The sequence below is a fragment of the Eublepharis macularius genome, chromosome 5 (assembly GCF_028583425.1).
Source record: "Eublepharis macularius isolate TG4126 chromosome 5, MPM_Emac_v1.0, whole genome shotgun sequence".
NCBI classification, from domain to species: domain Eukaryota; kingdom Metazoa; phylum Chordata; class Lepidosauria; order Squamata; family Eublepharidae; genus Eublepharis; species Eublepharis macularius.
The window spans coordinates 31,874,911-31,902,076 of NC_072794.1; the positions used below are offsets into that span (position 1 = coordinate 31,874,911).

Below are 27,166 nucleotides of genomic sequence, written 5' to 3' on the forward strand. Positions count from 1 at the left end.
GGTATTGACGATTTGGAAAGGGGATGTGTAAAGGAAACCAAGTAAACCCACAGCACCTCTTCTTCTCCTCTTTTTTTTTTTAAAGACTAAGTGAGAAAAGGTGGATACAGGAAGCTCATCTGCTGTGAGTGCCTTTAATTGGTGTTGGAACCAGTAGCCACTGCAGACATATAGAGAGTTCTTTATACATGATCCTTCATTTAAATGAATAGTTTGATTACCCCAGCGGCTGTTTCCCTCCCCCCCCCCTTTTTAAGAGCTTCCATCATTTGGTGGCATTGTGTTGACATTTTTCAGAAGCTCTGTCCTCCCTGCCCCCACCCCAGATGATCTTTTTGGCAGCTTGGGTCTTAAAGTTCTCTTGGTGCTTTGTTGATGATGAAAGCTGATCAAGAGTTAGTCCATCAGTCCTGCTTTCCAAAAACATTCACCCTAGCATTCTTAATGGCTGTTGAATTTGGGCATTATCAGTTTCCTGACAGTGAAACCAAGTAAGTCAGATTTTTCAGTTTCAGCAAACTTAGTCTGACGCTACTGTTTTGAGGTAGTAGGGAGGGCAAAGAGTAGATTGTCTCTTTAAAATATGCTTACATTTTTGTTCAGACTGTTTTTTCAAGGAAAGATTGAAGTAGATGTACAAGAATTAAGTAGGCTTTTAAAAAGCTATTTTTCTACTCACTTGAGGTGAGTAGGAAAAAGATGCCACCAGGCAGTGAAATGTCTGAATCGGAAGAATTAGAAATAGAGCTGGTGTAGAGAGAGTCATGACAAGTTTCTGAAATACAAAACAGCTTCATGCTTTGCTGCTGTACAATTGGCAGATCCCACCTGAGGATTTTTCCAGAACAATTACTCACACCCATTTTCACAGTAGCCAGAGTTTCTTCACAGTTGGCTATTCGCATGAGCCCTAATTCAAGAGACACCTTTTTGTTGTACTGAGGAAGTGAAAATATCCCAGCATGAGTTTTAACTTCACCATCCTTTGACCCTTAGTCTCACCTGCAAGGTGTATCAGTTGATTTCTTTCTTGCCAGCTCTCAGGATGTAGTTTACAGAATATATTCATTGCTTTTGATGCAGCGAGGCTATTGTCAGGCCCTCTTCCATTGTTACAGAATTTTTCAAAGGGTAAAGTTTGCACCTTAACCATTCCTGGGTGTGACCAGCACAACTTGAAGGGACTTCCGCTATAGGCCACCACTTGAAGCAAGGGACAAAAGAACTGTAATCCAGAGGTATTTTCATCTTAAAAATGCAGTATATCTATATTCTCAAGGGATGGAATATTTATAGCCAGGTATGTAGATTGACAGAAATTTAGCATTAATTTTAACTCATTTAGTGTTCCTCTTGTATTGTACTGTTTTAAGTAATCTCTAGCTAAGAAGCTTGGATGATTCCCTCTCCTAATCTCCAAATTCTCCTACTCAGTTGCTTAATTCTGCCATTTGTTGGCTAAGCAACTTACAGAAATGCTGTATTAAAGATTTTCTTTGACCTCAGTGTGAGAAATCCGTCGTATTTGAAGCCGCTTTGAGGCTGTAATCTGTGGTAAGGGAAACAGGAGTGCAACTCAGATCAGGCAGTAATTTCATTAAGGCCCACGATTCAAATGAGCCTGTGTCTGTAGAGGCTGTGCTGAGAGTGGTGGGGAAGAAGCAGGCTCACACCCACCTGGTGGACACACTTGTCCTGCCTTTGGGTCTACTGGGCATATTTGTTTTATTTATTTGAACTATTTATATGCCAGTCTTTTCCCCTGTTGTCCCAGGGCCCAAGGTGGGTAACAGCAATGTAAAAACAATATAAAAAGTTTAATAAAACACATTAAAAACAACCTGTGCCCCAACCAAGAGAGCAATCTCTCTGTGCCCATTCTCAGTCTTCCTCAAAAGCTCTCTGGAACAGCTCTGTTTTCCAGCCTTGCTGGAAAGCCAAGTAGATAGAAGCGTCACAACTCACTTGGGAGACTGCTCCAAAGGCATGGGGCACACACTGAAAAAGCCTGTGCCTGGACCGTGGCACAGAGTGCCTTAGACAGAAGTGGGAGAAACTGATAATATACCTTGTTGGGAAGATCACTGCTTGCCAGACAGGAACACACAGGAAGAGACTGTCCTACAAGTATGTGGACCCCAAGTCATGACAGGCTCTAAAAATGAACACTAACATCTTGGACTGAACCTGGAAACCAAGTGACAGCCAGTGAAAGGACCTCAGAATAGGAGTAACATGGTCCTATCAGCTAGCTCACAGATGAGCTCCTGCAGTTTGCACCAGATGCAGTTTCTGGATTGTCTTCAAGGTAGTCATTTATAGTAATCTAGCTTTGAGGTTATTGAAGCATGGACTAGTGTGGCCTGATCAGATATTTGCAAATAGAGAATCAGTTTTTTAACTTGCTTTCTTTGGAGTGGGTGGAAGGTTCCTAGAAGTAGAAAGTCCAAACGATAGTATTTTTTTTAATGTAGTGATTGTGTAATTTGAGCCATTGCATGCAGGTGTTATGCAAATGCTTATTATATATGATTAGGTTTTATTTTATTATTTAAACATTTATTAACATTTATTTTAAAAAGCCTTTCCACCCAACTCAGGCTCCCCAAGGCAGATATTAAAACAAAAAAATTAAAAAATTCCTGACATTGCAAAGCATTCCTGGTGAGTAAAACAATCCATTGCTGCATTTAGTGTCTAGTAACACAGGATCCAACAGAGGATTGATGTATGGGTTTCACCCCCCCCACTTATCTCCCCCCACAGTTGCCCCTCTTGCTTTTCCTGCGGCAAGGGTCTACTCTCCTTCAGGGGAAACATTTGGGGATGCGCCGGGAGGGATGAGGCAACAAAGTTGCTTTCCATGGGAAGAAATCCTTTCCGCATACAAAAATTACTGGTAGTGCCAAGCCAGAAAGGGCTGAGAACACTGTGCAATCCTGCTTTCTTCTCTTATATAAAGATGTACATCTTTGACTAGTGTGTGTTATGCACTGTCATGTTGCTTCTGACTTATAGCAATCCTCTGCTTCCAACATTTCCTATCATTGACATCCATGCTCCGGTGTTGCAAACTGAAAGCTGTGGCTTCCTTTATTGAGTCAACCCCTCTCATATTGGGGCTTCCTCTTTTCCTATTGCCTTCAACTGTTCCTAGCATTATTGTTTGGTCTTGGACTAGAAAGAATAAAAATCCAGCAGATGAATGTTTGAAAATGAGTAGTTTTTAAGAATACCCTGTTAATCACTATATCTGACTAGGTTTGTATTTTAATGTTGCTCTTGTACATTCAGTGACAACATTTAAATTCACTTGTATGTCCTCTAGTTTTGAAATTACTATGCAACATTGCTCAGAACTTCTCCTTGTTATGCAGAAACAATGACCATATGTATTCTGGAAGGGAACATACATTTTTAAGAGTAATTGAACTATGCTAGTGTGTGGTGGAGAGGAAGGAGCAAGATAATAAAATCTTGTATAGATCGTCGTCGTCCTTCTGTGCAGCCCCACATTGGGACTGCGCAGGCGCAGGCCAGCCACGGAGAAGATTCTTTTAGCTTCTAGAATTGTGACGGGGACGTTCGGGCCCACCGCGCATGCGCGCCGGTGTTCCCGCCAATTTTGAAAGTACAAGTACCCGAACGTCCCCGGCATTCCCTCAGTTCCTTTTTCGCCGCCGTTCGAAAAGGTTCTTTAGCTGCCGCTCGTTTCTTCAGAGTTTTTTCTCTTGTAAGTTAGTGTTTCCTCGTCCATCTGTGGGAAACACCTTCACCATGTCCCAATCATCTTTGTTTAAAAAATGCCAGCAGTGTGGCACTAAAATGACCCACTCAGACGGTCATGACCTGTGCCGTATCTGTTTGGGCGAGGGGCACGTCGTGGAGCGCTGTAAGTTCTGCATGGCCTTCACCCCGAAGGCGCGGAACGACCGCAAGGCCAGGCTCCGAGCCTTCCTTTGGGACGCCAACCTTCTGCCGCCTAAGCCATCTGGATCGTCCGGGAGCAGGCCCAGCTCTGTCGCTCCCTCGCCGGCTCCACGTAAGTCGCCGGAACCGCTCCCCTCGGATCCGACGGGGCCGCCCGTTCCGGAGGGCTCGACTGCCTCCGGTTCCGTGAGTGCTTCATCCAGCCGGAAGGCGAAGAAACGCGCTTCTTCGAAGCCTTCTTCGAAACCTTTGGCCACTGAGGCTTCTTCGGAGCCCCCGCCAAAAAAGGCAAAGGCCAGGTCGAAATCCAAGAGCCGTGCTTTATCGCCGGCCCCGACTTCATTGGCTGGTTCGCCTCCCAGATCGGCCCCTCCTGCTGAGGACGTCAGGAGTCTCCTGCACACCCCGTCGCCTCCTCGTACGCCTCCTCCGGTGGTTCCAGACGACTATGAATCGTTCCCTTGTTTTTCGGAACCGTTCCACGAGTTTGAACGCTCCCTGCCATCCGCTCCGGTCCCGTCGGAGGTCTCCGTTCCGTCGCAGCCAGTCTTGTCGGTTCCGGCGCCGTTTCACCGATCCGTTCCGGTGCCCGCTGCTCTACCTCCTTGGCAGCCTGTCCCGGGCTTTGGGAACGTGGCTTCCTGGCAAGATTTCGTGGCTTGGATCCAGCAGTCCGCCCCCTTCCTGCCTGGCCCATCGGCGCCCTTGACCTCGGTTCCGGCACCGTCGACTCTGCCTCTTGCTCCGCCTGCCGCTCGGCCGCATCGCCATCTTTCGGCTCCCGAGCCTTGTACCTCGGTTCCGGCGGAACGCCCTTCGGTTCTGACACAGACCCCGGCGGCTTTCTCCGACTCCGAGGATGAAGAGGGCCTGGCGTCTCCGTCAGAGTACTCCTCGGACGTGGCCTCCGACCCTTCCCCTGATGATGCTGTGGGGGAGCTCCGTTCGTCGTCCCCTAATGACGACTACAGAGTATTCACGGAGCAGCTGGTCCGGATGGCCGCAGTACTGGAGCTTGATGTCGCCTCCTCAACCTCAAAACCCAAGAGCAAGCTGCTGGAGCCGTTGTACTCTGGGTCTCCTGCCTCGTTCCCCCCTGTTGAGGATCTCGTCGACAATGCCCTCGCGCTCTGGCAGACCCCTGCTTCCGTGCCGCCTACGGCCAAGAAGGTCGAGAAATATTATCGGCTCAAACAGGAGGATTGCCCTTACCTCTTCACCCATCCGAAACCCTCTTCCATCGTGGCCGAGGAGGGTCAAGCTCGGTTCTGACGCGGTTCCTCCTCGGCTCCGTCGGATCGAGAGGGCAGAAAGCTAGATGGCATTGGTTGGAAGGTGTATTCTTCGGCTTCCCTGGGGTTCCGTATCGCCAATTTCCAAGTGATAATGGGCTCCTACAATCTCTTCTTGTGGAAGCGACTATCCTCCTACCTCTCTGACCTTCCCGACGATCGCCGTAACTTGGTCAAGGCTCTCCAGGCTGAGGCTTTCCGGTTGTCGAAACAACAGATGACAGCTGGCAAGGACGCCGCCGACTCTGCTGCACGTGCAATGGCATCCTCAGTGCTCTTGCGTCGGCACGCCTGGCTTCGATCTACAGCCCTGCCCCCCGAGAAGAAGGCCAAGGTCGAGGATTTCCCGTTTGAGGGTCCCCAGCTCTTCTCGGAGAAAACGGATGAGTCCCTTTCTCTCATGAAGAAGAACCAGCAGACGGCCAAGTCCCTCGGGGTTGCGCCTTCGGTTCCGCAGTCGGGTCCGAGGTATCGGTACGGCAAGTTCCGGTCCTATCAGTCCCCCTACCAGCAGTTCCAACAGCGCCAAGGAAGGTTCTTCTCGGGCCAATCCTATGGCCACCGTTCCTACTCTGGCCAGCAGCGCCATTCTTCGAGACGCTCCGGCCGGTCCAAGGGGCGCCAGCAGCCTCCCTCGCCCAAGCCCTCGACTTCGGCACAGAAGCCCTCGGTCTTCTGACTACGCCAGGACGCTTCCCAGTTGGCCTCCAAGGACGCTGTTGATATCTTGTTCTTGGACAGGCTACGGCCTTTCTTGCCCCGTTGGCAACTCATTACTACTGATACCTGGGTCCTCTCTATTGTGGCCTGTGGTTATAAGTTATCGTTCACCACTGCACCCCCTCTTTCGCACCCCCCTCGTTGTGCTTCTTGTTGTAATGTTGTTTTACAAAATAATGTTTTGGAGCTGGTTAACAAAGGTGCTGTCCGGGTGGTCGATGTCTCTACTTCCCCTTGGGGGTTTTACTCGAGATATTTTCTTGTGGATAAGAAAGATGGGGGGTCTCGACCCATTTTGGACCTTCGGGCCCTTAATACCTACTTGAAGGTGGAAAAGTTTAGGATGCTTACCCTGTCACGGGTCTTGGAACTCTTGGAGTCAGGCGTCTGGATGGCCATTTTAGATCTCAAAGACGCCTACTTCCACGTTTCCATCTTTGAGGGCCACAGGAAATATCTCCGTTTTGCCTGTGGTGGCGCCGTTTATGAATACACGGCCTTGCCTTTTGGCCTGGCCTCGGCGCCCAGGGTGTTCACAAAATGTATGGCCACCGTGGTGGCTCATTTACAGTCTAATGGCTGTTTTGTTTACCCGTATTTGGATGACTGGCTCCTGGTGGGTCCCTCCGCTGACTCCCTCCGAGACTCTGTTGCCCTCACCTTGTCCGTGCTAGACGGACTGGGGCTAGTTGTTAACTTGGGGAAGTCTGTTTTGTCCCCAGGTACGAGCATTAGGTTCATCGGGGTCCACTTCGACTCTCTGCTGGGTCGGGCTTATCTACCCCCGGACCGCTTGCACAGGCTGTCCTCCCTGGCCCGCCACTTCGTGCATAACCGGTTCCAAACTGCCCTCCTGATTGAAACGTTGTTGGGCCTCATGGCCTCCTCCACAGGGGTGGTATTTTTTGCACGCCTGCACATGAGGCCTCTGCAAAACTGGTTTGTTCGGGTTTTCAACCCCCTCACTATGAGTCAACATCGTGGGTTTTCCATCCCGAGGGTGATACAGCGGTCCTTGCTGTGGTGGACTGTCCCTGAGAATTTGTCCAAGGGTTGTCCTTTTGGTCCCTTCCTGCCGGAGGTCACCGTCTTTACGGACGCTTCCAATCTAGGCTGGGGAGGGCGTTGTGGACGACTGTCTGCTCAAGGTGTTTGGTCCTCCCTTGAGGTGAACATGCACATTAACCTCTTAGAGCTTAGAGCGATCCGTTACTCCCTTGCTTCTTTTGCAGATGTCATTCGGAACAAGAGGGTGCAGGTCCTGTCGGACAATACCACGGCCTGTTACTATCTCAACAAGCAGGGAGGAACGGTCTCGCTCAAGCTCTGCAGGGAAGCGACTACGCTCTGGAACTGGGCCATTACCAACAACGTCCTGCCCAAGGCCGTTCATATTGCTGGGGAGATCAACACAGCAGCAGACACGCTGAGCAGGGTGTTTTTGCCCCAACACGAGTGGTCCCTCAACAGGGCTTACCTCCACATGGTTTTCCGCATGTGGGGCACCCCGCTCGTCGACCTCTTCGCCACGTCCCACAACACACAGGCTCCCCTGTTCTGCTCCCGGGCCGGGATTGGCCATCGCTCCCTGGGGGATGCCTTCCAGATACCCTGGTCTCCAGGGCTCTTTTATGCCTTCCCGCCCTTCCCGCTCCTTCACAAGGTCCTCTCCAGGATCAGAGCCTTCCGGACCCATTGTATCCTGATTGCCCCTCGGTGGCCTCGCCAGGACTGGTTCCCCCTTTTACTCGCCCTGTCGCAGGGGCGATGTCTCCCGCTGCCACACGCCCCAGACCTGCTAGTCAGGGACGGGGTGTGGCATCACGATGTGGCAGTGCTAAATCTGACTGCCTGGCTCCTCTGCACCCCGGCGTAGGCCTCTCTACTAGGGTGCTTAATGTGATCTTGAATGCCCGAAAACCGTCTACCAGGTTGTCCTACCAGAGGAAGTGGTCACGTTTCTCCAGGTGGTTAGCCCCCAAAGGGGTTTCTCCTTTCACTTGACCGCTACCTGTCATTCTGGACTACCTCCTGGACCTGTGCTCCCAAGGTCTGGCGTTCTCCAGTGTTAAAGTGCATATGGCTGCTATCTCTGCCTTCCATGAGCAGATTGATGGGAAGACTGTGTTTGCACATTGGCTGTCCAAACAGTTCCTGAAGGGCCTATTGAAGTCCTTTCCTCCTAGGGCCCATCCTATTCCTCAATGGAGCCTGACCCTGGTGCTCTCTCGTTTGATGCTCTCCCCTTTTGAGCCCCTGTCTACCTGTCCCTTGCCTCTGCTCACGCAGAAGGTGGCCTTTTTGGTAGCGGTCACTTCCTCCAGGCGGGTAGGGGAGTTGTCTGCTCTGAGGTGTGACCCCCCCTTCCTGCAGTTCTTCCCCGGTACGGTCATGCTCCACACTAGTATGCAGTTCCTGCCCAAGGTGGTTTCCAAATTTCACCTGCGACAGAAGGTGGTCCTCCCTTCCTTTTTTCCTACACCCTCTTCCCCAGAGGAACGTACTCTACACACATTGGATGTGAAACGTGCTTTATTGTTTTATTTACATCGCACCAAATGCTTCAGGAAATCTCCTGCCCTGTTTTTGTGTTACTCTGGCCCTCGCAAGGGCTCACCAGATTCTGCCCAGTCTATCTCTCACTGGATTGTGTCTGCGATTAAACTTTGTTATCAGCAAGCTGGAGTCCGGTGCCCGTTGTTGATTACTGCTCATTTTACTCGAGCACAAGCTGCCTCTGCTGCCTTCCTGCGAGGAGTGCCGCTCCAGGACGTCTGCCAAGCTGCAACGTGGTCTACCGCTGACACTTTCATCAAACATTATTCTATAGACGTAAATGCACGCCGTGAATCCGCTGTTGGCACGGCTGTTCTGCATTCTTTGTTCACCTAGACACTCACACCCGCCCCCATTGGTGAGATGCTAGCTATTCTCCCAATGTGGGGCTGCACAGAAGGACGACGACGATAAACAGGGTTTCTCACCTGTAACTGTTGATCGTCGAGTCTCTTCTGTGCAGACACACATTCCCTCCCACCTGCCCCGCTGTGAGTGCTTGGTTTGCTCAATTGTTTCTCCAGCGGCTCAGGTGAACTGAGGGAATGCCGGGGACGTTCGGGTACTTGTACTTTCAAAATTGGCGGGAACACCGGTGCGCATGCGCGGTGGGCCCGAACGTCCCCGTCACAATTCTAGAAGCTAAAAGAATCTTCTCCGCGGCTGGCCTGCGCCTGCGCAGTCCCAATGTGTGTCTGCACAGAAGAGACTCGACGATCAGCAGTTACAGGTGAGAAACCCTGTTTGTCTTGCATGACATTTATATCTAAAATGCATGTAATGCACAGATAAACTTGGAGTAGATAAGCACTTAGGAAATGCTCATTTTAACTGTTTTTTTTAACTGAACTTAATCTCAGGTTTTTCATATTAGTGGAGAAGGGGAACCAAAATCACTAGCAAGAACCAATACATAGCAAGCAAACTTTAGTTTAAGGAAAAAAATATGAAGAAATATAGGCAGAACTCAATAACTGAATTGTGTATCTTCCAGGTGAAATCACAGACAGAGCTGAGGAAGACTCCGGTGTCTGAAGCCAGGAAAACTCCAGTAACTCAGTCTCCAAACCAGGCCAGCAACTCCCAGTTCATCCCCATCCATCACCCGGGCGCTTTCCCCCCACTTCCCAGCCGGCCAGGTAAAAGACAAAAGCATGTATCCTTCTCTGTTTGGCTTTGTCTTCCAATGCCTTTGGCATAGCTGGATAGGAAGAAAATACAATATTCGTGCTCCATGACTCATGAATATAAGTGGGTGAACTTTACATGGTACATTTTATTTTTTATTATCAGACATGTGGTATCAATTTCTGTAGTGCTTGTATAGTGACAATCTAAAATAGTTTTTATTTTGGTTGTTGTGGATTTTCCAGGCTGTATTGCCGTGGTCTTGGCATTGTAGTTCCTGACGTTTCGCCAGCAGCTGTGACTGGCATCTTCAGAGGTGTAGCACCGAAAGACAGGGATCTCTCAGTGTCAAACTTTTGACACGGTTTGACACTGAGAGATCCCTGTCTTTCGGTGCTACACCTCTGAAGATGCCAGTCACAGCTGCTGGCGAAACGTCAGGAACTACAATGCCAAGACCACGGCAATACAGCCTGGAAAATCCACAACAACCATTGTTCTCCGGCCGTGAAAGCCTTCAACAGTTTTTATTTTATTTGAAAATAAAATAAAAAGTAAAAAAATAAAATAAGCCTCATACACAATAGAAATAAACATACAATAACAGTAGTGAGACATCTATACGTAAGCATCCATAAAAGGTTTCCAAACATCTTTAATTTATTAGAGAAAGTTAATGATTAAAGTACAGCTGTACCAGTCTTAAAAGTACAACTGGAACTGCTTCATAGAAAGTAAATTCCTGTTTTTAAAAGCAGGCCTTTTTTCCGCTGCGTGTTTTGTCTTCGCAGGCTTCCCGCCTCCAGCATACGTTATTCCCCCTCCTGTGGCTTTTTCTATGAGCTCGGGGTACACTTTCCCAAGTGGCGTTTCTGTCCCAGGAACCTTTCTTCAGCCGTCAGCTCACTCGCCTGCAGGAAACCAGGTGCAAGCTGGGAAGCAATCCCACATTCCTTACAGCCAGCAGCGGCCCTCTGGACCAGGCCCGATGAACCAGGGACCTCAGCAGACGCCCTCCCCTTCACAGCAGTCCCTCTCATCCTTACCAGCTCAGGCAACTGCGCAGTCTGCAAGCCAATTACAGGTTCAGGCTCTGGCCCAGCAGCAGCAGCAGCAACAGTCTCCTACAAAAGCTGTGCAGGCCTTAGGGAAGAGCCCTCCACACCACTCTGGATTCCAGCAGGTGAGGCATTGGGTAGAAATGGCAACATTCTTCAAGAAGCTGTTGGGACAGTCAGATCTCAAGACTATAGACTACAGTACTGTGAAATGCAAGTTCAATTTTGGGTCCGGGAAGTTCTCTGAACAAATCTAGGTTAACTCTTACTGCCGTATATTGCAGACTCTAACGTACAAGGAAATGTACAAGGAAGGGGTGAGAGTTAAGAGAAGACTAAGGATGATGCCAATGTGGTGGTTGGAATGTCAGACTAGCATCTGGGACACCCAGCTTTTGATCCCCACACTGCCATGGAAGCTTGCTGGGTGACCTTGAGCCAGTCACACTCCTACAGGGGGAGAATAAGATGGAGGAAGGGGAAACAATGTTGCAAGCTGCTTAGGGTCCCCATAAAGGGAGAAGACTGTGGTATAAATATTTAAAGGCGTGGGCATGCAGAGGGGGAGCAGTGCAAAGGCCTCTTTAGGGGGCTTACATAGTACTTGTACAGCAACTGAGACTGCGTACAACATTTTAAATTTGCTAGCTTTCCCGAAAGCTGGGGTGGCCAGTCTTTTTAACCCCCGGGCTCTTAATGAAGGATTTGGAGTCAGTGCAGCTTGTCAGACTCCTGCAGCACTGACGAGACAAGACTGCATCTGCTTGAAATCCTTCTGCATTAAAAATGGATAAGCCCTGATGCTGAAAGGTTAGTCCATCCTTCTTTGGCTCTGCCTACTAGGACACTTTTCAGCTTTTCTCTCTCATCTTGAGGTCCAGGGACTTTCCCCTCAAATTGAACATTCAGCTGGGTCTTCTTAGAGGCACAGAACTCTCAAGCCAGCCCCAGGTGTGTTACGGTGTTAGGCCGTGGTTGTTGAAACAGTACATACCGTTTATGTTGAGGCGCACTGTGAATGTGGTACACACTTCAGTGGAGATGGGAGCAAAAGAATCTTCCTGTCCTTTACCCTGAGATGTGAGGAATCTTACCAAGTCTACTTCTCTGGTAAATTCCAACAAGACCAATTGTGGTCTTTCTTTTGGCAGAAAGAGGGTATCATTTGGCGCATTGCTCTCTAGGTGGCCCAGGTGGTCACTTCATAAACTGTTGTGCTGAATTTGGGAATGTCTGTGCTTAGTATTCCCAGGCAGATGCGTCCAAGCAGCTCTGGAACCCTCCTCAGGTCCAAGGCCCTTTGGGGAAGATTATGCCTGTGAAGCAGCCCTATTACCTTCAGAGTCAGGACCCCCTAAAACTGTTTGAACAATCCTTGCAACCTCCCCTCATGCAACAGCAGCAGCCTCTGGAGAAGAAAATGAAGCCTTTCCCCATGGAGCCATATAACCAGAATCCCTCGGAGGTGAAGATGCCAGAATTTTACTGGGACTCTTATGGCATGGCTGATAACCGCATGTTGATGGCACAGCAACAAACTAACATGGACCGCAGGGGGAAGCGGCAACAAGGAGTCTTCCGTCCAGAGCAGGATGCAGTGCCTAGGATGAGTTTTGAGGTAAACGTGCAGCTAAATCGATGAGTTGCAGGCAGAACGTGAAAGGATATATGCTTGAAACAAATATAAATGGAGTTGTGCGTGGTGACTCTTGCAGGGATGCCAGTTAGGGAGGGTAGAAGGGGCGTCCCTGGCTCTGTTACTATTTCTGTTTGAGACATATTTAGGTGCATCTGTTTTTCTGTCCTGTTCTGTGCATAGAACGGGTCAGTCTATGGATTGACTATTATTAGAATCAAAAATTAGTCACCACTTTTGGCAGATGGCAAGGGGGTGCTGCAAACAGTGTTGAAATATTTGTCCAGCTGGCTGCTAATAGGGTGTAGGGAGTGGAGCTGCAGGTAGAGAAGAACCTGCGTTCTCTGGATGAAGGCAGCCCTGTTTTTAGCCCCTGACATGCATTCACTTCTCCCTCCTGCTCATCCAAGAGCAAGTGCAGTACAGGTAACTTTGCCTTCCCCTCTGTAACAGGCTTCACTTGCCCTCAGTGACACACTGTCATAATAACAGAACTGATTCACAGCGTGTTTTCTAATTGACTGGGATCATTACATGAAGACAAAGCAGTCTTATGGGAAAGAAGCACAAAATGATGTTGAAGCAGTTGATGTAAGAAGCAAATGAGTAAGTGGGTGAACAGGCTGGAAAGGGTAAGCTTTTCAAAGCCTTTCACAGGACATTTTGGATTCCCTAGAAGCTCCTTTTGGCATTAAACAAGTCTGACCCCAAATATTTAGCACAGCCCAAGCTTATATGTAGTACAGGGACCCCCAACCTTTTTGAGCCTGGGGCACCTTTAGAATTCTGAAATGCAACCACAGAATGGCTGCCCCGAGGTGGAGCCAGCCACAAAAGAGCAGGGAGCAAGCCTTTCTAAATGAACGTATTTAAAAATATTTTCTGGCATAAACACATCTTGCCTTCAGTCATACAGTGAACATCCTTCTGCTGTGATTGCAGCTGCTGCCAAAGCAACTTTTTAAAAATCTGCACAGCCAAAGTGGCCAATCAGAAGCCCTGCTGGGCAACAGTCCCACCTGGCCACACCCACTTTCTAATAACACTTGGTGGTCACCAAGAGAGGAGTCAGTGGGCTTCGTGGCATCCATGGGCACCTCATTTGGGACCCTGATATAGTGTAAGGTATTTAAAAAGTATGTATTCTAAGATGCTGCTGCTTGTTTGCATGTTGTCTGTAAGCAGCAGTGGGCTTCTAAATCTTGCTGAGGATCTTTCCTCTTCGCTGCTGAAATGGTGCCCCTGATGAGTCACCTGAGTAAGGAGTGGGATGGAGCGTTTGTCCTGCTGTGGGCTGAAAAGTTGAAGTTCCAGTTTGAGGATTCTTGCCAAAATACAGAGAGGTTATAATGTAGAGTGTATCAAACTATCTCAGTAAGCCTCCACTAGCTAAAATCTAGTTACTTAGACGTTTAATGTGATGTAAGGCAAATTAAAGGCAGCTCTCTTCTGGGAGCACTGGTTTTTAACCACAATTGGAGAGCAGAGAAATTAAAAAGTAGGAGCTATGTGAGCCTTAACCTTGACTTAAGGTGGTGGAGTAAGTATTGTTTGGAAAGCCAAAATCTTGTGAAAAGAGGCAGGGCTCTAAAATCTGCCAGCCCTTGGGATGGGTTGATAGGATGCTTGGTCTCCTTGGTCCAACAGGGCGTCTACTGAGAGGACTTGAGTGTGGGGGCAATTGACTGCACTTAGGTGCTCACAGCAGCTTTTAGGGATGCCCAGATTGCTTCAGTTTTTAAAAACAGGCTTGACTTTAACTCTCCAAGAACCCAAAGCAGACAGCTGCTCGAAAGCTGATCTTATTGCCTTTTATTAAGTGAGCATAGGCATGTGGAAGTGACCAGAGTAACTTCGTTTGTCTGCAGAAGAAGTAGTCCACCCAAATCCTGTTGAAGTTGCTTTCCATTTAAGCCAATCATTTGTACTTCTGAATGCACCAGCAGTAGCCAGAAACTAACCATTTAAAAATAGCCTCGATAAGCAGTGTTACAATTCCACCAGCAAGCGGAAGATATAAAAGTCTGCCTGTTGTGCCTTCAGCTAAATTAATACTGTTGCAATTAATCTCTCTGTTCCATTACAATGATGTTGTATGATGATATATTCACAATTGCTGGGAAGTCTGATTTTATTCTTTGCGATTCACCTGTGAGAGTTTACTAGGAGCACTTTGAAAAGGTGGCACAGATTCCATCAGTGCCGATGTCCAAATTTTAGTATTCCTAACTTGATATTTGCAAACCTTATCCCAGGTTTTACTGATTTTAGGTATTGGGTAAGGAGCCATGCTATTCAGTGAGAGACACATGGAAAAGACGATGGAGATATGAGAAGGCCAATAGGAACGAAGCAGTGGGAGATTTGATCTCTGATCATGTTGGCCGTCTACATAAATGCTAGAAACGAAGTTGGGTAGTAGGGGAGCTGGCTCCTGTACAGTTGGAAGAAATTTTATGATAATGCATCCATTTGTGATCATGCGAATAAATGAATGCTGATAAAATTATCTTACAGGATTGAGTCAGATATAACACAGTCCAGTGTTGTTTGTAATTTTCAAGACTAAAATATTGGGCGGTTAACAAAATGTCTTTTTTAAATAGATTATCATCATTGCAGTAGTAAAAATCACATTCTCCTTAAGGATTACCTAGTAGGGTGGGGTGGGGGGCATAAATTCAAACAATAATATAAAGCAGCGTGATTCCTAAAACACAAAAATACAAGATAGTTTGTTTGCCTCAACTTTTTCCTCTTTCTGCTCTTCAGTTCTTTGTTCCCCTGTTCTTACCTCTGTGAGCTGCTTTTGCATGCTGGCTTAAGCTCATCCTTGCATTCCCTTCTTCTGTCCAGTAACCTGCTTTGCATTCTTTGTGCTTCGTATGGACCTTCGTTCTGCTCCCATAACCCCCAACCCCCCCAGCCGCGCCTACCTGCTGCTATTCTTGCTTTTCCGTCATCCCTTGCTGCGTCTCACTGTGCTCCTTTCTGTCACTAGGACCCCAAGAGCTCCCCTCTGCTTCCTCCGGACCTGTTAAAGAGTCTGGCTGCCTTGGAGGAGGAGGAAGAGCTGATTTTCTCTAATCCTCCTGATCTTTACCCAGCTCTGCTGGGGCCTCTCGCCTCTCTTCCTGGACGAAGCCTCTTTGTATGTATTTGACTTAATTCTGCTGCTTCTTGCTCTAATTTTGGCATACTTTTAGTATATTTTTAATTTTTTTTCTTGCGAGGTCAATAGGGCACATGAAATTATATCCCTTGCCGAGATAGTGGGAGAGTTTGAATCAGTGGAAGAGCTCCACATGCAGGAGATCTGCTGAGGTGAAGCTGTTTTAATAGTTATAATCTTGATCCTAAGGTTGCTGCTTTCTGACCCAATACTTAATTTCTTAAGAGCTCTGGAAAAGGGGCTGTGAGTTTCCAGGTTCTCTCCTCAGTGTGTGTTTATATGAACTGGAGAGGAGGGGGCAAGTGACCTATGGCAAAACTGTGGCAGGAGAAGCTTTTCTAGCTGTATGTGTTCTTGCTCTAGAGCATTTAAGCAAGCACAGTCTGAAAAAATTTAAGAAAACTGCAACTTTAACTGATCCAAATTCTGATCTCTTGGCTTGCTGTGAGAATTTCCAAGTTTCTCTCTGTCTTGTACCAAAGCCACATGGACTCCTTTCAGAGTACATCAGAAAATTAACAGTGCTTAAAGAGCAGGAGGTCCATAGGCTGCAATAGAGAACATTGATTTGATTTTCAGTGTTGGCAGAAGTTGGGGGACATTCTTGTGCAGGTCGCATGGTTTATAAGCCACATGGATCCTACTTTTGAGGGAGTCTCAGGCACTATTTGTCATTCATCTTGGCATCTACACAAAAACAAGACTCACTGAGGCTGTCTGTGTCAAATTAATGACAGCTGCCTATAGTAAAAACACACAAACCCTGCCTTGCTGGATCAGTCCAAGGGGCTGTCTAGCTCAGCAATCTGCAGCGACCATGCAGATGCCTCTGGAAATGTTCACATGCTGGACATGAAGTAAATGCATTGCCCTGTTCGTCTCCAGCACCTGGTTGGTACTCAGAAGTTATAATGTTCTGAATTTGTAATCCTTTGAGAGAGAGCCTACCGGGACAGGTCTCTTCTTGTGGGATAGAGCCTCCTAATTTATGCCAGGAGCTTCTTCATACAAAAAGTCTTATCACGTATTTATGATGTACAGATTATACACTGCACAGTACTTTTGTGTGTGTGTGTGTGTGTGTGTGTGTGAGAGAGAGAGAGAGAGAGATGGAAGAGTATGTTCCCTTGGGAAGATCCCCAGTTAAGGCTTCCACTTCTATAGGAAGGACTAAGCAAGATGCATCTAATACTAATCCAGAAGAGAATTATAATTTCATGTTTTTTTTTAAAATATTAACACATAATAGTAGAGTAGACTTACTTGTGTTGTGGAAATCAGGGAAAGCTATAATTATAGTCCAGGAAAATATCCACCCTGCTTGCTGAAAGCCAAGAACAGAATGAGTTCTTTCTTTTCTGAATCCTTGGTACATTGCATGTTTCTTCAAGATGAGATGTTTACTACTGGTTGGGAACATTGACCAAGGAACCTGTCTAGTTAGGTGGATTCTGGGAGGCCTAAGGGTTTAAATATCTGTTCAGCTTTGAACTCTGGACCAACTTCCTGTGGCATTATGACCAAAAGCACTACCCTGTAATACTTGAAAGCCTCTTTCTCCAGTTGCCTACCACATTACAAATCATCAGGCATGTGTGATACAGTCAGCATCAGCACAGAATACAAGAGGCATTTGAGCATTATTATTGTGACTAATCCACAGAACATTACCAATGGAGTAGTGCAGTGGTTTTCCAACCATCTCCATACAGACAATAATATTTAAACCAGCCATCAATGGCTGACTTTTGGCAGGTCACAGTCCTTCAGCTTAGTTCCAGCCCCTGAAAAATAGGGATGGTGATAACACTACCATGTAGTGTGATTGTGAAGAGGATTGTGATGGGAGATTAGAAATAACCTAACCATTAAAGATAGCAAACTGGGGAGTGGGAAGAGGTATGAAATCTGGAGGAAGATGGAGTCAGTTGATGCCAAGCTGAGGTCTGGCATCAAAAAGTAGATGCTTATTCTCATGTTATTGCTATGGCCCAGCCCCCACTGCATTAAAATAAGGTTAATATAATATCCTGACTTGTTTAAGGTGTTGTTGGACCCAGATCTTGCTTGATGCAAGATTTTTGATTGCCAGAAGGATTAGATAGTCCATACAGATTGAGACTTGGAGGAGACATCGTAAGGGTTTTGCTTTTGTGGGGGCGGGGCAGCCTTGTTGGGTCTAGCTCTTGATTCAATCAAGGGAATGCTTTGGATGGATGAAAAAACAACCCTTCAAAATGTATACTGACAAGCAGCTCATTCAGCAGTCCAAGATTTATGCTTGAGTTGTTTGACATATTCCTTCTCATTTAACATCTGAAGTATATGTTGTATATTTTTATACTGGGGAGTGATAATCTTGTCTGAAGCCTCAAGTGTTGATAAATTACGCTGGCCAAGGTACCAGGCTTGAAGGAGTAGTACATTATTATCTGTTCAACTCAGTAGAATAGATTTGGACTCTATATAACATTTGATTGGGCTTGTTACGTCTTCAACCACTTATTCTTGTGTTCAGGGGACCTCGATTCTCTTTAAGCCAGTATGTTTTCTGGAAGGAGCATGCCTAGGAATCACTGCTTATTGCTAAAGGCTGTCTCATGTTCCAGTGCCTGGCCAGGTCACTGATGGAAGGGTTGTCGAACTGAATGTCTAAATCTCCCAGTGAGTTCTGGAAACCACATCTAAAACCTCTTCCAATCAGCTTGACAAAATGGCTTCTGTTAGTTGCACTCTGTCATAGGTTCCAAGCACAAAGGTTGTAGTGAGCTCCCACCAAAGAATATGGAACCCTTCTAGAGAATCTAAATTCTGGGTTTCCCCCCCCCCCTCAGCTACTACTTCGGATTTATGTCCTGAGTACCTAGTTGGCAGTATTTTAGGCAAAGGCTGCTGGGGCTACATTATGGGTTAGACATGGGGGGTTAGCCAGAGTATGGAACCTCTGCAAAAAATGATTGCTGAACACAAGAGGAACAGTTGGTTTTCTTGTTGCAGACTTTATACTAATCCATATCTTTGTATGGTAAGCTGTAGCCTTTAGCAGAGCTACATGTAGATGACATTAGCAAAACTTTGAATTCTAATATCCAGGCAATCCACGTTTAGAAAAACTGATATGACCTGAAGAATTAAGCAAATTGAGCAGTTTGCATAACTTTTTGTCACAGTTTTGAGATTTTTACTAACTGTGAGAAGAAGCAAGGGCATTGAATCCAGTGACCTGAAAACATATTCATTGCATCTGTTTTCTGAGATTTTAAACATGTATTATCTATGCACTGATTTAGATCCCTTGATCCATGGGCCCAATGGTCAGGGATTCTTCCGCAATCCTTTCCAATTCCAGGAATGCTGACTTATACAGTAATAGGACCCATGAATAGTAATAGCTACATGGGTCAGGGGGTTGCCTTTGGGAAGGGGGGTAAACAGATCTTTCCAGCATTCTGCTTCCTCTAGTAGTATTTTCTGACCCTGGCTCAGTTCAGCTCTGCTGACAGAAGAGACGGGGAGAGGGTGATTTTGACCCCTTCCTCCTCCCCGCTACAGCCTCCCAAGCCATATGGCTGTTAGGCCACAGTGGTCCTGTGACCCTGGAATAATTTCTTTAGCATTGGAAAGGCCTGGGTGCAAGAAATGTAGAAAAGATCAGTCATCGTGTTGCAGATCACAAGATTCAGTCCAAAATGTGTTTCTTGTGGCATTCTTTCCCTTTTTTGGCTTATAAAGTACATCAGGAAAGGTTAATTCAGATGGTAAATTTACATAGTTGAGCGAAGAATCCAGTGTGCTAATCTACATGCCTTAATGGGCTGTTAGTGGTAACCAAGAAAACTGCAGATTACGTTCTTTATACCTGTAACTTCTTTGAAGTTGCATCCTATAGTGTTTTAACTTCTCCAGGTGAATTGCATTTTCATTTTCCTGGCTCATGTGGGCAGTTTGATTTTACTGTTACTTGCAAAATTAATGGCTGTGATTCATAGCTGTTTGCATAATGTATTCCAGGCATCTGTAGTTTATAACAGAAGTACTATATGGGGTCTCTGCTATGTTTCTGCCCCCACTCATACACCCACACCCTGTTGTAGCACTCTTGTGACAATTACTGATGTGTTGGTTTTATGCAGAATGATGATCTGAATAGTCAGTCAGTAACGAAACCTAATGGTGTCTTTCCCTTCTCTGATTTTCTGAAGAAATCGCTGCTAGAAAAACCATCAGATCTGATGTCTCAGTCACCTTCTTTCCTGTCCCTAACAGGCTTCTCTCTTAACCAGGTAATAAATTACTCAGATTTCTTGGCCTCTTTATGCTGGGCAGTGTCATAAACTTATTGGTTTCTTTTCTGACTCCTCAAAAACAGCCTTTGCTAAACTGATGTCTGGTCTGTTACTACTTAGCATGGGCATCATTTTTGTGTCAAAACAAGTACCCTCCATTTAGAAAACTGAGCGATTAGACGGACACCTTGTTTTCTTTGTGAAGGGGATTTTTCCGAAGAGTATACCATGTTCGTCCATATAAACCTTCACCTGCAGCCAGAAGTAGGTGATGCCCAGGTGCAGACTTACCACCACAATACTCTCTTTCTGGTAAGCAGGACTGTCACAGCATATAACTTGCCATGTGTGAATGGTAGCATTGGTGTGTCTTCTGCTGGAGGTACCGGCACTGAGTGACTGCTGCTGCTCCCCAGTCTGTGTTGCCAATCATACAGTGCCAATGCCATGCTTTCTGTGACACGGGGGTTATATTCTCTTGGGGAAGAAAGCAGTGTGTGAAGCAGTAGACGTAATTCATCCTGAGCAAATAAACGCTACCAGATTCATCTGGCAACTCAATCCCTAATTGCGCTGTGTTTCTTGATTTAAGTCCAGCATGTCCACTTACATTTTTTTCCTACCTTGGCTTGCATTTGTCTCATCTCTGAATTGCTGTCCTCGTTGGCACTTCTGTGCCTGGCCTGAGCAGGTGTTGAATTGGCATTAGTGTTGATCCTAGTTCATCAACGGGATTTTCCAAGCCAGTTTTCCAGAGCCTATGTGGTATAGTGGACAGAGCAGCACTTTCTAAGTTGATGGTAGCCGAGGTACACCTTTTTGAATTAAAATGGCGGTGTCTTTTACTCTCGGCTCTGTAAGAGTAGGAGCTGCCTGTCTCTGGAGGTGTCCACCCTTTTTGGGTCTGCATGAGTTGCTACAGTTCTGCAGTGGGGGGGAGCAATTGGACCAGCCTCATCTGAGGCAGCAGTGTGGCAGGATTACTTTCCCCAGCAGAGGATGACTGGGATCAGCAAAGCTAGAGCAGTGAAGTGTGCGTAAACGCAGCAGGCAGGCATCCTCCTTTGTCAGCTTGATAGGTAGTTACCACTCTCTTTCGGTATAAAGCTGTTGTGACGGTAAAATTGGGGAGGGGAGGGAACCACATGTACTACCGCTAGGCACTTCAGGGGGAAATAAGTATGATTTCTTTGAAAATGTAACTCGGTGTATCTGAGCCCCTGGTATCAATTTTCCTTTTTCATTGGCATCTTTCCCAGATAGTTTTAACTCTGTTGCTATGGCAGCTGTGATTTTTGAGCTAAGTGCCAGCAAAGTGAGGATAACCTCCTCTAGTTCAGGCTGTGATAGGGATCCCCATAGAAGAGTGTGTGTAGGCCCAGGCGAAACTGACTTCAGATGAGTGAATTTATTGATACAGTAATGTATTGGATAAGCCTGGGGCTTGGATTGATCTTTCTGTCTCTTGGCCTCATAGGAAAGATACCCCAACAGCATGTTCAATGAGGTGTATGGGAAAAACCTCAATGCCAGCACAAAACCAGACGTCACTCCATCAGTGGCTCACCAGGAGACTTCACTCTACTCTCTCTTTGAAGGGACGCCATGGTCTCCATCTCTTCCAGCCAGCTCAGGTAATGCTTATATGCTAGCCACACAATGGCTTGATTCAGGCATTATGCCAAACTCTGTCTTGCAGTAATCCTAGTTTAGAACCCACAATATGGTTTGAACATTTAATCATATGGTGGATAAACAACACAGCTTACAGCTGCATATTGGTTTTAATTTTTCATCTCCTCAGCTTTCCTGTTCTTAACGCTGTATTAATTCAGACATTAAATTGGTATGATGGCTGAATTTGACCCATGGTGGCTAGATCCTAAGAATCTTCCCCTGTTTTAGGTGGGTGGCCATGTTGGTCTGCAGTAGAACAGCAAGATTAGAGTCCATTAGCACTTAAAGACCAACAAATATTTTAGGGTATAAGCTTCTGAGATAGGTGTCTGACTAAGGGAGCTAGACTCTTGAAAGTCTAAAAATCTTGTTGGTTTTAAGATGCCTCCGGACTCGAATCTTGCTGTTCACCTCAGAGGCAAGTGCCACTGCTAGCATAATGGATACACGAGGTCCAACTAAATGACTTGATTTTTACAAACCAAGTCTGTTGTGAGTTCTGTTACAATTGCAAATGTTTGTGTCTGCACAAACCAATATTCAAAACTTCCTAGAGCAAAAGCCCACCCACAGGTGCTTATAACACCTTCTCCTCAGATAATGCCTTATGTGGGGTGAGACAAGTGACATCTCATTCAGTTTTCTTTTGACTGCTCTAGCAGCAGCATTGTGGAGATTTTTCTTTGCGGAGTCTAATCTCTTCAGCAGGTTTTAGGCCTTTTTAAAAGAAGGATCCCCCTCTCTATCAGTACCTTTCTTGTTAGCTAGCATGTCTCTCTCACCAGCCCTTCCATGTGTGCAGTCCATGTCCAGGAGTGTCATGGAAGCAACAGTCAGGTGCCTACTACAGACCAATGGGGTTTCTGTCTCAGAATTGTACCAGTCCAGTCTTAAACGTGCTCATCTATGTACTTCTCTTTGGTGTTCTGCATGCTTCTGATGCACAGAATCTGAGCACAGTTTCTATGCTTATGTTTCAGTTTCAGTATCTCTGCCAGTTTCTCTTTCTACTGGCTTGGGGACCAAAACAGCTTCCCTAAGCTCTTTGGTCCCTCAGCACTCAAAGGATAGAACTGAAAAGGAGAAAGATCAGGACCAGAATTGTTCTGCTGTTAAGGGGAGTGCATTGGTTCCCCCCCCCCAGTAGACCTTTAGGTCTAGCAACAGCTACTGTAAGCAACTGTTCACTGTACAGCTCCTATAGTATCTGTATTTAATGCATGTCCTGCTCTCTCAAGCCATGACACCGCTGGTTCCTCAATCTGTTTCCTCTGAGGATCAGTCACTTCATACTACAGAGATATCATATATCCTGTTCTCAATAGTGTCATTCGACTTTTTGGCACACTGTCCTTGGAATGTGCTGTACCCTTGATCAGATTGTAGCATCCATTTCCAAAAGAGAAATTAACAACTCCAAATCTCTCCAGTACGATAACTTGCCCTCTGTGCATGCTGGTCATCCCCGTTTGACACCGCATTCTTCACCAGCAAATTGGCCTTGCTTCAGTTCATCTTGAACCAAGGACCTTTCCATGGTGGTTACACACAGGACAATTTTCAAGATAGTTGCAGCTAAGCAACCTGCAACTAATGTTGAAGTGATCACCTGCATTGGTATACAACCCCAACCTCTTTACCAGCTGCAGGTATATTTTCTGTTATTTGCTGGTGTAGTGATCTAGAAGGAGAATTGAGTAGGAGAGTGGTGGCTTTGAAGGGTATTGGGTACAGTTTTGCTCCTTGGCAGGAGGAGGCAACAAGTACCAAATTGTAGCTCTAGAAGATTCTGAATGCTGATCTGTGTGAATGGATAGATGACCACTTGAAGACCAATTAATGGAAAGTCCTGCAAAGGGAAAACAAGATCAACAGATCTTCTTTACCTTTTTAAGGTATTTCCATTGTTTTCACTTATTTTCTCTTAACTTTTTGTTTGGCAGATCATTCAACACCAGCTAGCCAGTCACCTCATTCATCTAACCCTAGCAGTTTGCCAAGCTCTCCTCCAACTCACAACCACAATTCTGTTCCATTCTCCAACTTTGGGCCCATCGGAACGCCCGACAACCGAGATCGGAGGGTTGCTGATCGATGGAAGACAGATAAGCCAGGTGGGTGGGGAGGTTTCTAGTACGAGTTGTAGCTTCAGTGTCTTGCTAAATTGTTGACTGACTTAACATTCCTCTTTCAGCAATGGGAGGATTTGGCCTGGACTATCTCCCAGCAACATCTTCCTCTTCGGAGAGTAGCTGGCACCCATCCAGCACTCCCAGTGGTACATGGCCAACCCATGGCCCAACTATAGAGGATTCATCAGCTGTGCTCATGGAAAGCCTAAAGGTCGGTTGTGTTGGGGTGTGAGGGGGAAAAAACCATTATGAGCATCACTTGGGGGAGTTAATTTAGCTGTCTGATCTTTCTTAAGGTGAACAACATGCCATTTTCTTAAGGATACACTTTGGAATCTTAGATTTTGGAGTTATATTGCAGACCAGTCTGGTGAAACATGACCAGATTTTAAATGCAGATCTAGCTCATCGCTCAACTATTCGAAATATGTTGTTGGTTTCCTGATCATTGGCATATAGGCAAACTATTGTGATGCAGAGAGTTTAAACTCTCATAGTCTAACTTTAAGGAGGCTTGTGAGGAAATCACCTTTTAAAAGAGTGCTGTGCTGTTCAGCAGCTGATTTTAAACTGCTGAGCAGTGGCTGGAAGACCGATAGTATTGGTCCAGCCCTTGCAAGCCGAAGCACAGTTAAAGGGATCTTTGAATCCTGCCTCCTCAAGCTTCAGAAAGCAAACAGCAGTGGAGATTGGAGCAGAGCCCCTCCCTTTTATTATGTACCTTAGCCTTTTGTTTGTTTCACAGTATTTGAGGTGCGTTAAAAGGGGAAAACTGCCAAAACCCCACCCTCTGTTGTGCAAAACTAGTAAAAGCAGCTGGGGTGGGGGAATGCAATAGGGACTGGGCTGGTAAGCCTCTGGGGTCTGTATTGAGCCCCCCAAACTGCTCGTTGCCTGCTCACAGTGCAGTAAAAACCAAGAATGTAAAGGGATGAGAAGGAGGCTTACTACTTTGGAACGGTTAAGTATTCTCTTATTCCTCTTTCTGTTCCTACATTAATCTTACTGGATATTGTGGTGGTGCTGGTGATGATGCTGATGTTGTGTCTGTTTGTTTTTTAAAGTCTATCTGGTCCAGTTCCATGATGCATCCTGGACCTTCGGCCCTGGAGCAGCTGTTGATGCAGCAGAAGCAAAAGCAGCAACGCGGGCAAGGTGCCATGAATCCACCACACTGAGAACAAAGGGAGTTGGCAACCTTTGCAACCGAAGGCTCCATAACTCATGGCATGTTGGGTTTGCAGGACTGGCCCACACAGTCCTGTGCGCGTGGCAGCCCTCTCTTCTGTTCTTTGCCGTCAGGAGGGCGTAAGTGCTCCACCAACCCACTGAGTGTGCACGGAAATGTCTGCAGTGCAACGGAAAAACCAACATCAGGAACTCTCCCACCCCCCTGGGGCCCTCTGGAGGGAGAGAGGGACTGCTGTTTGTCTCACGGTAACCCGATGATATCACCGCCTCTCACCTTCTCCATCGTGCATGCCCCCCCTCCAACCACATGGGAAATTTAAAAAAAAATGCGGAGAACGAAGAACATACGGGAGAAGCCACTGAGAACTTCTCAATTCTTCTCCTCAGTTTTTGGGGGGGGACCCAATAGGAATTACTGATAGCTTTGCTGACTGAGAATGTAGTTGAAATTTATTCCTCAACATCTAAATTTCTGATTATGACTATCTCAGTAGTGAGGTCACACTGAATTCTTCCATACACAAATGTGCTTTGTAGTCGGTGTGTAGCAACCCCTCCAGTCGCTGGTCCAGCCAGAGGTGGGTGGTGGTATTTCAGCAGTGTGGAGGGGGGGGGAGGTGTATGCCAGTCTCCTGGGTTTAGATAAGGAGTTTCATGAAGGAGAACCTGGTCTACCCCCTCCAAAACCACTTCCATTTCCCCCTCAACGGTTGCCTCTGGACAACCCTGCATGGGTAGAAATTCCAATACTGAAGTGCAGTGGCCGCTGCAGGGCCCCCTCTCAGGGCAAGCAAGTCACTGCTGTGAGGTTTTAAGTTAAATGGCTCAGATTCCTGTACATTTTACGATAGCATAGTGACCAGTCTCACAAAATGGCAAGCTGGTCTGTGCATTCACAGCCTGACTTCTTTACGTAGGTAGGTAGAAGCTTTCTGTGTCCTTTCCCCCCTCTCCCTGCTGCCCCTTTTCTTCGCTCTCCTCTCCTTGCTGGTTGCTAGTAGTTCTATTCTTCATTTGCGGCATCCCACAGAGTCCTAGCAGTGTAACTGGGGGAGCAGAGGAGTTAGTCTGGACCGGCTGATTGTACGGCCCCTCTACAAGCTCCCACACAGCCCTGCAGCCACAAGGTTCCCGTTCAGGAATGGAAGTTCATGGCAACCAATGACACAGACGCGGAACCCTTGCACGGGAGCCAGTAGTCCGCTCATTCCTGAAAAGGGTGTGGAATGGGGTAAAGGATTCTACTTGGTATTTATTGAGCAGGAAGAAGATGGCAGTTCTTCTTCTCATGTCAAGCAAAAGGGCAGCATTTTTTTTTCTTCCTTTCTTTTATGTTTTTGTTTCCCAGAGTAGTTACAGAAACAGTCTAAATGTTACAAAGCTGCTGCAGTTTGCAGGAGTGTATGTGTATGGGTTCAGAATCTGCAAGCCAGGAAACGGCTGCAGAGCAAAGCACATCCAGGGTCTGTGGGGTGACACTGGAGTCGGGAAGCAGTCCCAAATGGACTTTATACAAAGGGAAGCTGTACATGTAGTACTCTTTCTAGGATAGGACTTGGACTCTCTATGCCTCCCTTGCTAGCAGTGTCGCTGCTCTGCATTGCATTTTTGAAACTTGTCTCCCCCTCCCCTCAAAAGACCCCTCAAGGATGAAGCTCCTGCCCTGGTTGTAATCTTGAGCTGAGATTCTCTGTGCTTCTTTGACTCCTTCCCTTCCATCCCGCCCTCCCCCCCCCTTTCCCCCAGTTTATGTATTTGAGCTGTGCACTCAGGCAGCTGCAACATTCCAGTGTTTTGAACCGCCACTGATTCCTGCACCTGAGACAAAACCTAACCAGGTTCTCATCTCACTCTATCAGCTGTGCCAGAGTCCCAGCCTGGAGGCTCCCATTTCTGCATGAGAAATCTGGTGTTTGGAATGTTTCTTCTCAACCTTTTGGGCAAGGCTTCCCATTCTTCTCCTCCCCATACACACACGCACACATACCCTTCTGTATTGGGAGCCGCAAGGGAAGGGGGATCCCCCAGCAGAGGAAGAACTGGTTTGTGTCGTAAGCTTCTTTTGTGTTTTTTGTCTGTCTGTGCAAGACCTGCAGCTGCTGAACTCAGCTTTGCCTTTAATTAAACCATGTTCTCTACAGCCAGCCTGGTGTAGTTACATCATCTTTTGCTAATCATTCAGCTTCAGTTAATGGAACCCTAGGGACGTTCTTTCTCTTTGCAGAAGGGGCAGTTCAAAGCACCAAGGGGTAAAACTGTTTAGCAGAGAAAAGGGGTCCTGAGGGTCCTACGGATTCTGACACGAGACAGCGATGAACCAAGCGCTGCTAGCACAACTGGCCTACAGTTGCTTTGCTGAGCCAAAAATTGCCAGTGGAGAATGCTCAT

General features: G+C 46.7%; 1 protein-coding gene across 2 annotated transcripts in view; it reads left to right on the forward strand.

The window, feature by feature from the left end:
• The window catches only part of SMG7 (SMG7 nonsense mediated mRNA decay factor), a 77,403-nt gene extending 50,485 nt beyond the window's left edge, over nt 1-26,918 (forward strand). The window contains exons 15-23 of one of the 2 annotated variants that reach the window (XM_054980516.1): nt 9,493-9,637; nt 10,418-10,809; nt 11,928-12,302; nt 15,322-15,471; nt 19,695-19,775; nt 21,256-21,412; nt 23,399-23,569; nt 23,650-23,798; nt 24,652-26,918. In XM_054980516.1, coding sequence (XP_054836491.1) covers nt 9,493-9,637; nt 10,418-10,809; nt 11,928-12,302; nt 15,322-15,471; nt 19,695-19,775; nt 21,256-21,412; nt 23,399-23,569; nt 23,650-23,798; nt 24,652-24,765 — 1,734 coding nt within the window. In that variant the 3' untranslated portion in view covers nt 24,766-26,918. The remainder of the gene's footprint in view (nt 1-9,492; nt 9,638-10,417; nt 10,810-11,927; nt 12,303-15,321; nt 15,472-19,694; nt 19,776-21,255; nt 21,413-23,398; nt 23,570-23,649; nt 23,799-24,651) is intronic. The other variant, XM_054980515.1, reaches the window with a different exon arrangement.
• Nucleotides 26,919-27,166: the final 248 nt, after the last annotated feature.